General features: G+C 36.5%; 1 protein-coding gene and 1 pseudogene across 2 annotated transcripts; one reads left to right on the forward strand and one right to left on the reverse strand.

The window, feature by feature from the left end:
• The first annotated feature begins 601 nt into the window (after positions 1–601).
• Positions 602–1876, forward strand: LOC128576755 (protein FAM47E-like). The gene has a single exon (XM_053578990.1). It carries the CDS (start codon positions 602–604, stop codon positions 1874–1876), a length of 1275 nt encoding a protein of 424 aa, XP_053434965.1.
• Positions 1877–9305: 7429 nt separating this feature from the next.
• On the reverse strand, positions 9306–10173 carry LOC128578302 (40S ribosomal protein S2-like; annotated as a pseudogene). The gene has a single exon (XR_008377695.1). The product of XR_008377695.1 is annotated as a 40S ribosomal protein S2-like (transcript).
• Between the last annotated feature and the right edge of the window lie 4772 nt (positions 10174–14945).

A 14945-nucleotide genomic window follows, 5' to 3' on the forward strand; every position in this document is an offset into this window, starting at 1 on the left:
ATGGCAAACACACATATGAACAGAAATTCAATACCAATAGTAATTAGAAAACACAACTTAAAACTGCAATGAGATACCACTAGGCAAAATTAAAATAACTAACCATACCAAGTTTGGGACAGCATGTAGGAAAACTGCAATGCTCCTACAGTGATTGACAAAATACAAAATAGTAGAAAAACTTAGTAAAAGTCTGGTGGTTTCTTAAATACACTAAACATGAATGTATCATTTGACTTCCCCTTTGCACTCCTTGCTAAAGTTTACCCAAGAGAAACGAAAGTATACATGCATACAAAGAAGTAAATTTAAAAAGTTCGCAGAAGCCTAATTTGTTATAATTCAAAATAGGAAACAGCCCAAATGTCCATCCAAAGGCTTATATTTAAATAAATAGCGTTATATTCTTACAATGGATGAGAAAATCGAACCAGTGGCGGTTGGGCGTTTCGGGGAACACCGATGCCCGGGAGAACCTGCCGCAACTGCCACCCGGGGAAAGATCTCCGGCTGGGCTTGACTGGTGGTCTCCTAGCGACCGCGGAGGCTGCAAGAAAACAAACCACTGAAGCTCTGGCAGTGGCTAGGAGCCAAGGGCACCATGATGGAACAGACGAAAGTATTTCGGCCGTGGGTGCTGCAGCCCATGCCTCTGGGCATGAATTGCAAGCCTTGGTACCTCGACAAACTACCTTCCAAGTGTTTGGCAAAGCACAAGAACAGAATTATGAAGTTCCCCACTTCCCTGAACAGCCAGCAGTGGGTGTTTGTAAAAGAAGGGCTGGACGACTTCAGAAAGGGCTGTCTGCCTTGTGAAGGTCTGATCACTCGCGGTCCCAAGGAGTCCTTTCTCCCCATGATTTCTCACAAATGTCTCCGACCCGCCCCCAAAACGAGTCAGAGAAAGCTATCCAAGGACTTCAGCCTGTTTTCCACGCTCTCTCAAAGCCAGCTAGCACGGAAGGCGTTCGTGGAGGACATGGAAGCCCACCTGACCCAGCATCCATTGGCCAGCTACCCGAATCTGGAAGATTTACCTGCAGATCTCTTACTAAAGGTGCTGCAAGTGCTGGATTCTGAGAGGGAGCTGGAGGATGCATGGGCTTATTGTGAAGGCGACAGGGAAAGAACCAGGGAACCCATGAAGCTTTGTAAACATCGATATAGGAAAGCTTTCCTGGGACCTCCCAAGACTCCCGTGACCTATCCAGAAGATTTGACTGAGGAAGAAGAGACGTCATCCTCAAAGGATGAGCTCCCTGAGTCTCCTCCTACTACTACATACATTCCGAGTGGAATCCATGACTTCTGCAAATGGGTTGCTACTTTTGGAGATGGAGATTTGGGCATTGATGAAGAGTTCGTCATGAAACAATTTGAGATCAAGCGTGAAGACTGCAAGTCAAATTATGAGGACCTACAGAGGAAGACGTTAAACGAGGTTTGTTCAGACCTAAAGTTCAGCGTGGGGCTAAGCAAAATGGAGGAAATAAAATTCTCCATAGAGAAGCTAGATATCGAGAGAAAACTCCAGAAACCACCAAATCCTTATAAACCAAAGTGGGTGAAGATGAGGTATGGAGCATGGTACCTGAAGCCTAAGTTGTGGAAAAAGTTAATAAATGATGAACCTTTGATTGACCCCAAGGTCATACTTGAAGCTGAAGCTAGGCTTTCTAAACCGGACATTCTTGACGACCTTTATGGAACAATTGCCTTTAAGGATTTCATTATGAGCAAGGGGTACAGGATGCCAGGCTTCCTTGAGAAATTATTTCACCGAAAGGGATGGACTTATGAATCTGTTAAGACTCCTATACCACACGTAGTAAATACTTATTCCATCATAGGAGATGATCCATCTGAAAATGATTAGGTGGTTTTCTATTTACTGCTGAATTGAATATTACTCATTCTCATTTTAAACTGCAATACATGAGAAGCCAGGTCTTCTTAACTGGACATTTTTGATGCCTTTATGGAACAATTCCTTCAAGGATTTCATTATAGGCAAGGACTACAGGATGCCAGAATTCCTTGAGAATTTATTTCAAAGAAAGGGATGGACACAGAATCTGTTAAGACTCCTGTACCACATGTAGTAGATATTTATTCCATCATACAAGACGATCCATCCGAAGATGACTGATTAGGTGGTTTTCTATTTACTGCTGAATTGAATATTACTCATTCGCATTTTAAACTTCAATACATGAGAACCCAGGTCTTCTCAACTGGACATTTTTGATGACCTTTATGGAACAATTGCCTTTAAGGATTTCATTACAAGCAAGGGGTACAGGATGCCAGAATTCCTTTAGAAGTTATTTCAATGAAAGCGATGGACTCATGAATCTGTTAAGACTCCTGTACCACACATAGTAAATACTTATTCCATCCTGTAAGACGATCCATCGGAAGATGACTGATGAGGTGGTTTTCTATTTACTGCTGCACTGAATATTACTTACTAATTTTAAACTTCAGTACTTGTAAGAATTTGTGATGATTGCCCCACCATACTTGTACAACTTTGATAACATTTGTAATTTCAATATCTAATGCTTATAAACATTTCTTAATGGCCTGTTTCAAGTTCGTCAATATTTTATATATTTTATTGACTAGGAGATCAATATTCATACATACTTTACTCACTTTTTGCAGTATTATAAATATTACATAGTCATATCAATTATTTTTTCAAATACATAAAACCAGAAATAAAACCATAATTATTCTCAAAAGGAATTATTTAGTGTTGTTACCCTACAACGTGAAATGAATCTCAAAGTAACTGTGTTCAGTGAAAGGAGACTTGTATAGCTCCACTTATATTAAATTTGTAATGAAATAATTATGACAATTATTTTGTTAAAATTGAAATCCTTAGGCAAAATAATGTTAACCCCCTTTAATGGTAAAGTAGTTATCTTCCCCTTTAGGATTCCATTGATTCCCGCCCCCCACCCAGTAAAACCAGTTTGAAAAATATTTATCAAAACTGTAGTTAAGGCTCGGCACCTATAGCTTAGCGGCTAGGGCACCAGCTACATACACTGGAGCTGGAGGGTTCAAATCCAGCCCGGGCCTGCCAAACAACAATGACAACTACAACCAAAACATAGCCCGGCATTGTGGAGGGTGCCTATAGTCCCAGCTACTTGGGAGACTGAGGCAAGAGAATCGCTTAAGTCCAAAAGTTTGAGGTTGCTGTGAGCTATGATGCTATGGCACTCTACCCAGGATGACATAGTGAGATTCTGTCTCAAAAAAAAAAAAAAAAAAAAAAAAACCACATTAAAAAAAACTGTAGTTAAAAGTCGAGTTATGCCATTTTATCACATCTCTTAATTGAATGCATATAAATTTTCATCATATTCGTAAAAGTTCACTTTCCAAATTCAATACACAGGTGCAGAATATCAGGGAGCATCAAGTACCTGGCAAATTTTGTGTGCACAATTTGTGAGCAAAGATACAAAGCAATATAAAATACCTTGACATATGTATTCAAATACAATTAAGGTTTGCATTTCATGAATAGTAATTTAAAATTCACTCATATATATAAAATAAGAAATCAGATAGCTTCCATACCTCTTCAAAAGAAAAGGGGAGAGGTAAATTTTTAACTAATAGGATTTGTAGTGCATATCTGAAGTACATTTCTGTTTCCAGTGATGAAGTAATCCATCTGTAAGTGGAAGTAGATGTATATTTTTCATTCTAGTAAGAAGGGACCTGTACCTGTTTATATACAGATTCTCTGCTTGTAGTGAAGTTTTTCTGTAGGCATATCATGTGCCTAAAAAAACAAGTCTTTTTTTTTTTTTTTTTTTTTTTTTTTGCAGTTTTTGGCCAGGGCTGGGTTTGAACCCACCACCACCGGCATATGGGGCCAGCACCCTACTCCTTTGAGCCACAGATGCTACCCAAAACCAAGCCTTTTTGATGTCATTTTGTAAGCCAAGGCCTAGAATTTCTTTCCAAATGTAGCAACATAAACTTATTTCACCTATCACCACTGTATCAGCACAAACTTAGGTTCACATCACCACTGTATCTCATAGTATTTATGTGGTGGTGTCCAACCCATTCGCTCTTCTCTGTGAGTATGTTTTTGTAAAATACAAACTTGGTCAAATTCGCACCCTTGTTAATTCTTTTACTGTAATTAAAATTTACCTACCCTGTTTCCCCGAAAATAAGACAGTGTCTTATTTTAAGGTGTGCTCCCAAAGATGCACTAGGTCTTATTTTCAGGGGACGTCTTAACTTTCCTGTAAGTAGGTCTTATTTTCGGAGGATGTCTTATTTTTGGGGAAACAGGGTAGATATGGAAACGCATACACACAAACACACCCAGATGTGCATACTCCTGCATTACAGACTTCATTCAATTATGTCTTTTTTTACCTCTGGGTCTTTGTTCATGGCCTCTCTATTGTTGGGACTTCATTCAGGCCATGTGATCCTGTTTCAATGCTCTCCCACTGAGGCTAACTTTAGGATTAGTTTTATTAAGCTATTATGTTTGTAGAAAAGGAAATTCAGTTTCCACTTAACCTTCTAGTGAAGAATTTACTTCAATATCCTAAAGAAATGAGCCACTAATGTCTTCAAAATCTGGGAAATCTCAATACCTGTTTATTCAAGCCTCAGAGAGGCCAAGGTCATGTTGTATGTCTCAGTGTTACACCTAATTCAGTTTCTTAAGGTCTCCACAGAATCCTTGTGCTTTACAACAGTGTTCACCCTTGCATGGTCAATGTTCAGTTCCTTTAAGCAAGAGAAAGACCTGATTTTTCCACATTTTGCTTATGTCACCTTGCACTTTAGGGAGCATGTATCCTCATCTATAAAATGGACACCATATCACTATTCTCAGACTTTGGTGAGAATTAAAGATTTACTTATATATATTCTTAATGCTGCAAAGCATCACAAAGTAAATACTCAACATATATTTGTGAAAGAAGAGGAGGGAGCCAGGAAGGAAGAATACTAAAAGGGTACAGCAGAAAGAGAGCAAGAAAAAATAATAAACTTTTGAGGGTGTTTATCCAGCAATAGGCTGCAGCAAAATCTCACTCAACCTTAGTTGTTGCTTAAGATGAAACAGTGGTGCTCACTTCAGCAACACACACAAGTATATTAAAATTGAAATGAAAGAGTGTGTTTTCAAAATAAGAATCACTGGTTAAAGCCTTTTCTTGCTTGTTGGTAACAGCTACTTCCAGTGAAATAAACTTTCCTCAGAGAAATTATGTGGGTCTCTCCATACTGTAATTACACACATTGGTATTAGTTGTCAGAACAACATAAACAGAAGCAGTGTTTGATTTATTTCGATTTTTTAAATACCAGTTGGACTTCAAAAAATAACCTGAACCCAAATTAGTACTTTTTAGAAGGAGCAGGAAATCAGGAGAGCCTGACATACAACTGTGTTAGCGTAGCCTCTTAAAGTTTTCAAAGGCCATTCATGTTCTTTGTATTATTTTTTTCTTTTTTCCTTTTCTTTTTTTTTTTTTTTTTGCATTTTCTGGCCAGGGCTGGGTTTGAACCCGCCACCTCTGGCATAGGGGGCCAGCGCCCTATTCCTTTGGGCCACAGGTGCCACCCCCTATTTTTTTGTTTTTATTGTTTACAACATAGAGCAACCAAAAAGTATTATTATTTTCATATTATAACTAAGAAATCTCCGGATAATAGAGTCAAGTGTGAAGTTTGCAGTTGAAGTTTTCTAATTTTGTGCCTTATTTGCACATGAACGTTTGGTACTATCATTAACAATAAAACACTCTCCTTGAAACCTTGGGCCACAATCATTGAAACTAGGGTTAAAACATATGCATCAAGGACTCTAATAAAGGAAACACATACTTTCATTTTCTGAAGCCAGTTCTATCCTGCTCTTCCATCTTGCCAGGCATGGCAACCACAGATTTGTCAGTGGTGTGTCAGGAGCAGACAAATTCAGATCTGGAAAGATGTAAAAGCCATAAATGAAATAGAATTGCATTACATGGTCAGTGGAACCCCTACTATGCACTCCCAATCTGACCTTTTAAGCAGAGGTTAAGGATGTTGTTCTCTTTTCAATCTATAGTAGAGTAACTAAGGAATTTTTAGTGTGCATAATACAAAATATGCCTTTAAAGAAGAAAAATATTGATATCAGTCATTCAACAAATATCTGCATCATGAAGTTGACAACACATGAAGGAACGGAAAGATAATAAAATAGCCACTTTTGCTGTTTAACATTTTACAAAAAGGGAAACCTGTAATTTCTTAGTTACTCTTCCTTTACTGCTTCTTTTTTTGCCCAAGATCACAGCACTTACCTTTTGGGATCTAATTGCTTCCTATCAAAAAAAGAGAAACTATTCTATTCAATCTTACCTAATTTCGGGAAAAACTATTTGCAACAATCATGGTGAAAACAAGTACTGTGTAATTATTAAATATTGCTAGCCAGGTTCATGAGGCTTATATTAAATTGATTTTAAAGAATCTAGAAATAGTTATGCTGAGTTAAAGATGCTAAGAAGATAGAGAACATACTGTATATTCTTTATTCAGGAAAGCCTGATATACAATTGTGTTGGTGTAGCCTCTTAAAATTTTCAAAGCCCATTCATGTTCTTTGTATTATTTTTTTCCCTTTTTGATGTTTACAACATGGAGCAACCAAAAAGCATTATTGTCTTCAGATCATCTTGTAACTAAGGAAACTCGAATAACATAAAATGCAAACCAATTGACAGCGTCAGAAAACAGGTAGCCCCAGAAGGGCCAGAGTTGGCGAATTAATTAAAGAGAGGCATGAGGAACCTTTAGGGTATAATGGATATATTCATTATTTTGAGTTTGGTGGTTTCACATATAGATATAGACATAGGTAAATATATATATATATATATAATATCAAAATGCACCAAATATGTGAAGTTTATTTGACATCAACTATATGTTGGTAAAGCTGTTCTTAAAAGTATAAAAGTTGTTTTAAATAAAGACTTGTTTTTCCGCTGGTCATGTATATGTCCATGTAACCCTGTACTTTAAGCCAGCCATGGCCCTAATACCATAATAAAGTGTATTACAGTGCATTACAGTATTACTCGGAATAATAAAAACTTTAGAGAATTTGTCTATAGAAATACGTGGTTTAACAAAGACAGAGGAAATTATTTTTCATTTCTGAGAGTGTGCAGGAAAGAATTCTAAACGCATGGCCTTTGGAGCTAGAAATGAATTCGTATCACAGCACTTCCATGTTCTTATCCTATGACTAGAGGTGAATTGCCTCACAGAAGCTGTTTCCTCATCTTAAACATAGAATGACCTACCTATTTCACTTGAATTTTTGAAGATTATATGACATATGAATGATTGTACAAATCATCATCAATTAATTTTGCTGCTTCCCTTTTTATCACCTGGTAATGACTGATGTTGTACTAAATATCAAAGACTCCTTTGCTTTAAAATCCCAAAATATAAAAAGGAAACTTAAAGAAACATCAGGCAAAGCTTGATTAATTTCTATAAGTCTAATATTTTGACTCAGTGTACATGACCAAGGAACTACTGAAGTGAATCAAAATGTTCTAATAAAACTTTCTACTTGCCCATTTAGTTGTATCTTAAATAAAGTAAGCTTAGACCTCATCAAAAATACTAAGAAATGAAACGGCCCCAAGGACCATGGAGAAATACATAATTTTTCTTTCTAACATAAATTGTGAGCTCTGTGGGAAGCGAATATAGTGTGACTTATTGAACATCAGAAGATAAATGATATCAGAAATATGCTCCTTGCTAATATTAAAAAAACATATTTTCAGGCAGCAGCGTGGGGATTAAAAAACTTAATCACATTCTCCTGCTATTACAATGTAAAAAGTGACCACTATTACCACTATTATCATTTTCAAATTCTTCCTGTATCATTGAGGAAAGAGGTAAATAAGAACACGCTGCAAATATCATAAAATTACACAATATTTACCAATTCTTGAATGCCATCAAAATATAAAAATTAAAATCACCCCTGTTAAGGGCAATTGTGATCTACATATATGTGGAAACACACGTACATTCTATAGCATCAGGGAGGCACAATGCCACCTGACTTCTTCCAAGCCTAATAGATTCTTAGCCAGAGAAAATAGATCATTTAATATAACGAAAATAGCTGCACTTCTATTAGCCTGCAGAAGCCAGTCCCCACATTTATATGGCAGTTCATGACGACACAATATGTACACAAAATGCAACAGTGATAGGTTTCATTTCTCAATAAATTCTGGGAGAAATGGGCCTGATTTTCATATAATGTTTGATGATGTGTGAAAGTCAGAGCAAACACTACTGTAGCAATGAGAAGAGGTAGATGAGATGGGAAAGTAGCAGACTAACTCCCACCAGGGTGTCTAACCATGGCCCTCTGCTGGCTAGGAATGCTTATCTGAGGTGTCTGCTAACAGGAAAACTATGCACAGATTTTTATTTATTTATTTTTTATTTATTTATTTTTTTTGCTCTTCAACTTGTGTATTTAGTGTGTGGCCCAAGACAAGTCTTAGATGAGCCTGTGGTTGGACAGCCCTGTGAAATGTTCAGGAAAAAATAAACAAGAAAAATATTAATAGAATTATTTACTAGCCCTTAAATTCATCATTGAGGTATGGCCTTCTGTGGAGTCTAGCTTGCAAATTACTGAAATATTTGCTTTAAAAAATATTCTAAGCCCTTCATCCTCAATCTTTTGTCATGGGAACTATGCAAGTGATTGATAATTACATGTTATTTCTTTTATTGCAGTAGGAACACTAAACACAACATCTATTCTCTTTATAAAAGTTTAAGTGCACAATACTTAATTGTTAACTATAGGCACAATGTTGTAAAGCAGACCTGTAGAACTTCTTTCATTTTGTATAGCTTTATATCCACTGAACAGTAACTCCCCATTGATCCTTCAGCCTCTGGCAACCACCATTCTACTGTTTCTATGAACGTGTCTATCTTTCCTACCTTACGTAAGTGGAATCATGTCCTTTTGTGACTGCTTTATTTCACTTTGTGTAACATCTTCTGTTTCATTGATGTTCTAGGAGATAACAGGATTTCCTTCCTTTTTTAGGCTGAATAATATTCCATTGTATGTATACATCACATTTCCTTCATTCATCTGTTGATGAACATAGTAGCTGTTGTGACTAGTGCTGCAATGAACATGGAAATGTAAATATCTCTTCAAGATTCTGATTTCAATTCTTTTTTTTTTCTCAGACTTAATTCACTTTATTATTCTTGTATAAAAACCCTGTGTTGTAGCCACAGCTGGAGTCTGGGTCCTCTGCACAGAGACTCTGGTGTGGGTCTTGACAAGATGGTCAGTGAACTCTTAGTAAGGAGACTTGGTGAACACCGTGTCTTTCCAGAGGTCAGGAGTGAGGTAGCTGTAGGTCTTGGAAATGGCATCAAAAGTGGTCTTGGCAAAGTTGCCCAGGGTGGCAGTGCAGCCCCTGGCTAACGTGTAGCAGTCATCAGTCCCAGCCATCATTAGCAGCTTCTTAGGCACTGGCACTGATACAAAACCAGTTCCTCTAGGAGCAGGGATGAGACATACCAGCACAGAGCCACAGCGGCCTGTCACCTTGCAAGGAACAGTGTGAGGCTTGCCCATCTTATTTCCCCAGTAGCCTCTCCGCACTGGGACAATAGAGAGCTTGGCCAGGATGATGGCCCCTCGGATGGCAGTGGCTACTTCCTTGGAACACTTAACACCCAGACCAACATGGCCATTGTAGTCTCCAATGGCAACACACGCCTCGAACCTGGTCCCCTGGCCAGCGCGGGTCTGCTTTTGCACTGGCATAATCTTTAAAACCTCATCCTTGAGAGATGTCCCAGGAAAAAAAATCAATGATCTCAGATTCCTTAATGGGCAGGGAGAGATAGATCTCCTCCAGAGATTTGATCTTCCTGTGCTTGACCAGGCGGCCCAGCTTGGTGACGAGTATCCACTCTTTGTCCTCAGCCTTAGCTCTGCGGCCTCAACCTCGACCCCGACCCTGACCCTGACCATGGCCATGACCCAGGTCTGGAATGCCACGGCCAAAAGCCTCCACGGAAACCACCACGGCCTCCCATTCCAGGGCCCCAGGGGGCCTCCAGGCCTTCCGGCAGCTGCAAGGGCAAGTTGGTGTTTTTGTCAAAGAAGAAGCTCTGATTTCAATTCTTTAGCATATATACCTCGAAGTAGGATTACTGGATCACAGAATTCTATTTTTTTTTTTTTTTGAGGAAATACCATACCGTTTTCCATGAATTTTGTACCATTTTATGATACTTTTCCACCACCAGCGTATATGGGTTCCAATTTCTCCATAGCCTCAGCAACATGTAGCATATTTTGCTTTCTGTCTTATTTTTCTCGTAGCCATCCTGGTATGTGTGAAGTACGAGCTCAACGTATTTTTGTTTTGCCTTTCCCTGATTATTAATTATATTGAACGTCTTTTCATATACCTGTTGACCATTTATTTGTATGTCTCCTTTGGAAAAATAGCTGTTCAAATCTTTTCCCCAATTTTACATGAAGTTTTTATTTTTATGCTATTGAGTTGTAGGAGTTTGTTTTATATTTTGGAAATTAATCCCTTATCAGATATATAGTTTGCAAAAGTATTATCCCATTCTTTAAATTGCCTTTTCATTCTGTTGATTATTTCCTTTCCCGTGCAGAAGCTTTTTAATTTGATGTAGTCCCACTTGTCTATTTTTTTTTTTTATTTTGTTTTGGGTTTTGGGCTTTTTTTTTATACTTTTAATTTTTTGGTTTTGTTGCTTATGTTTGGGGTGTTGTAACCCAAAAACTGTTACCAAACCCAATCTCTGAAGGTCTTTATGTATGTTTTTATTATAGGGTTTTTATAGTTTGGTGTCTCATAGTTAAGTCTTTAATCTACTTTTTACCTAATATTTGTATATGATATAAGAAAAGGATCCAACTTAATTCTTTTGCATGTAGATATCCAATCTTCTCAATACTTTTTGTTGTAGCGACTATCATTTCCCTGTTGTGTATTCTTGACCCCTTATTGAAGATTGCTTATATCTTATGTACTCAATTTTCTTTCTGGAGTTTGGGGGAACAAACTCAAATATACTATACATTGCATATTTGCAATCTTTTCTTCACTTATTTAAAAAATCAGCAATGTAGCCGGGCGTTGTGGCGGGCGCCTGTAGTCCCAGCTACTCAGGAGGCTGAGGCAAGAGAATCACTGAAGCCCAGGAGTTGGAGGTTGCTGTGAGCTGTGTGATGCCACGGCACTCTACCGAGGGCTATAAAGTGAGACTCTGTCTCTACAAAAAAAAAAAAAAAAAAATCAGCAATGTAAATTGTCATTTTTTCTTACAATAGAATACAGAGTATCAGTTCTGATATTTATTGAATCTGCATTTGGTGGTGTAAAGTAACTCTTTAAAATAAACTTCTTATACTGTTATTAAGCTTCAAAGAGATAAAACTCTGTAATGAAAACACATTGACAAATCTAATAGTTCTTTTTTTGTGTTACAGAAATGATACAAATACTCAAAATTAAATAGTAATTCAGGATAATAATATAAAAAAGTACAAAGGCTATGTAAATGAATAAGCCACTTTTATAAGCTTTTACAAACTACTTTTTCAAGGTTACTCACTTTTTGTCAGACTAATCTTTGCCATTTATTGATTACAAAAGATATTCATATTTTGGAACTGTACTACCTACTAACACTATCACCAGAAATAATATAAATGAAATTTCAGTGACTAACTGGAAAAGAAAAACAATGATAGCATAAGAAGGAAAAGGAAATGTATTGCATTTGTCTTCTAAACTTAACAACAGAAGAGTCTAAAGTTTAAAGATTAAGGTAAGCTTTTATATAATGAATTGACTACTTTCCTAGGGACAGCCTACTTTATAAAATAATAGCTACCAAATATGGATTGAAAATAGTGAGCAAAGCACAATATTAACATCGTCTTAAATGCACACCTAATACTTACATAATAACATGTCACATTATTTGGTGCTGTTTGTCTAATGAATAAATCACTATACACAAGTTCACACAGTTTGGAAGGGGTGGAGTCAAGCTTTCAACTGAGGACTATTTGATACTGAATCCCACCTCTTTTTTTTGCCAGGTAAGAAGGGAGTAAAAATTGTTTATTGCATTCATTATGCATCTATATACTTTAAATGAAGGAGAACAACACTGAGAATACAGGTCATAAATTATCTCAAATCCAAGGCAGCTGCTATATCATATACCTATTATTTGTAACTTTTTGTCAAGTGCCAGAATGTTCTATTATAACTAACATTAATGCAAAAGGAGGACTTCAATTTACAGATATATGAGGTCACATAAAGTGGGTGTGTGGTTACTTCTCAAGTTTAAAAATTGACTTTTACCTTTCAGTATAACAGTTCATAAACTGACAGCATGCTGTTTAAATGATTTTAGTTACAGGCTGTTTTTGAGAGGCAAGTATCTTGGGAATATGTCTCATTTAACTGTTCTTTAGCATAATGTCTCCCCCATGGCTCATTTTCTTAGTTAATAATCAACATCAGTAATATATCTTTTTAATGTGAACATGAAATTTGTGCTCTGCAAGATGATGATGGCAGGAGATAGTAGAAAGCTTTTCATTTATCTATTTATTTTTGCTTACCCCTTTATAAGTAAAGCCATCTTGTCAATAGTTTATAAAATGTATTATGTACAAGAATCTTACTTATTTACTCCTAGTAAGGAGTGGAAAAATTACTAAAGTTCGTAAGATTCCATTCTCTAATGAACTATAGTTCAATGATGCACTAAAACTCACCAACATATAAAGAGGCTACGAACACTTAACCACATGTGCTACGTCAGTCAAATAAATCCAGTTGCAACCCCAATATCCACCACACTAAAAATATTCCAAATATTTCTGAGAATATTTTTGTTGATTTTGTTGGTGAAAAAAGTTACTACCAGAACCAAATGCTTTTTAATAACTTGCCACAAAACAGGTAATACTGGGCGGTACCTGTGGCTCATAGGAGTAGGGCACCAGCCCCATATGCCGGAGGTGGCGGGTTCAAACCTAGCCCTGGCCAGAAAGTGCAAAAAAAAAGGTAATATCCAATACAGTTCACCTTATTATTGTTGTGTGACTGGAGACGCGAAAGAACAGCAGCTTTGCGGTGGGTGTAAACTCGCTCCTGTAATTATTAAGTCAAGAAACAGACTACACGAGATGGGATAGCATGTAGCGAAAAGCTTTATTCAGGGTTTTGATTTTATACTTTTTTAGTTACATACACACTTAATCATCATCTGTTAGTTCTATCATTATCTTACTTTACCTATCTGAAATTAACTTGAAAGGAAATATTTTGTTATCATATCAATACAATCACTTTTGTAGTAAACCTCTTCTTCTAAACACTGACTAATTTCTGAGCAGGTATCTAAATAAAGATCTCAAAGAAGAAAGTAGCCACAGGGGAACAGAGTTAATGGAAGAATATCTTCAAGCATTCTCTCAGTTTACACAGTGTGAAGTAATGACTGTGTCTTTCCCTCAGGGCAGAGCACTTACAGACCTCTGACAATATGTTGTTAACATACGTCAACCCTCTGGCCCATATCTCTGAGGAAGGGTGGCATGCCCTTTGATCTCAGGCTTCACGGGGTGTACAGCTTCAGAGAAATGGCTTATGGAATAACTCCAGAGAAGCCAACTCTGTGTGTATCCCGGGGGCCCAGGTCCCTTAAGCCTCTGGAAGAAAAGCAACTCATTTTAAACTCACACTGAATTCACTTTGTGTGCTTGATGTAGGATATGTTTATGTCTAAATATTATCCTACAATTATGAAGATATAGGTGGTAGATATGCATGCTGACTGATGGGTTCTGCTTTTACAAACCTATTTCTATAGTCTATTGTTTATCCAATTATAATAAATTTTATAGAAGAAATAATCATACACAGTGCTTTTCTTTAGAGCCTGTCAACAGTTATTCTCCATACAGATAGATGTTGATTGAGTACTCTTCTCCTCCTGGTGGGAAAGAGGAAAGCTGAAATAAACTTAGTCAAGCCTTTCAGTAGTTATTGTCCTTCAACTCTCATTTAAATCATCCCAATCACCTAGAAAACAGACAACAGAGCTTCCAATCTATCACCAAAGCAAATATAAAGAAAATTTGTTTCAAAATCTTAGAAGAGAAAATAGAGTGGGACAGTGATGAATATTCCCTTTCTCTTGCATTCAGAAAATATTTATTCATGTATTTATTTAATGCAAAGTATTGGAAATTTGTAGAAATATATCATGTTAAATTTAACAAAATTCCATTGTAACAAAATATTCCTAATGTGATAAATTCTAAAATGGATTTGTTGTATTTCTTTAACTCTCCCATGCCTTGATATGGCTTTTAAACTATTTTAGTTAAATCTGAGAAATTCTAAGTATAAAATTGCTTCTTAGAGTTTCTTACTGCCTATGAATTTTTTAAATGGAATTTGCAATTGTGAATTTAAGAAATAAGTTTAATGTTTGTCAAATACAATGTTTTCTAAACTCATTTGCCCTCACAACAGATTTCTTTTCAGGAAATAGTTATTAAACTTTCACGGATCAAGTGAAACATCCTTGAGAAAACCCTATTTCCTTGGGAGAACTATTCAGTTAAAATGATTTTATCTGTATTTACAATTTAATTTAAGCAATCAGTGTAAATTAATATTTTGAAACAATCTATTATATTTACATATTATAAATAAATGTTAAAATAATATTTCTGGAATTTAAATCTTCAGTATATAAACTAAATAATACAATAGATCAAATGGATCAGGGCA

This window comes from Nycticebus coucang, chromosome X (genome assembly GCF_027406575.1).
Source record: "Nycticebus coucang isolate mNycCou1 chromosome X, mNycCou1.pri, whole genome shotgun sequence".
Taxonomy (NCBI): domain Eukaryota; kingdom Metazoa; phylum Chordata; class Mammalia; order Primates; family Lorisidae; genus Nycticebus; species Nycticebus coucang.

Excerpts from the sequence above, each read along its gene's own strand:
- LOC128576755 (XM_053578990.1), top strand. The coding sequence starts at position 602 with ATGATGGAACAGACGAAAGTATTTCGGCCGTGGGTGCTGCAGCCCATG.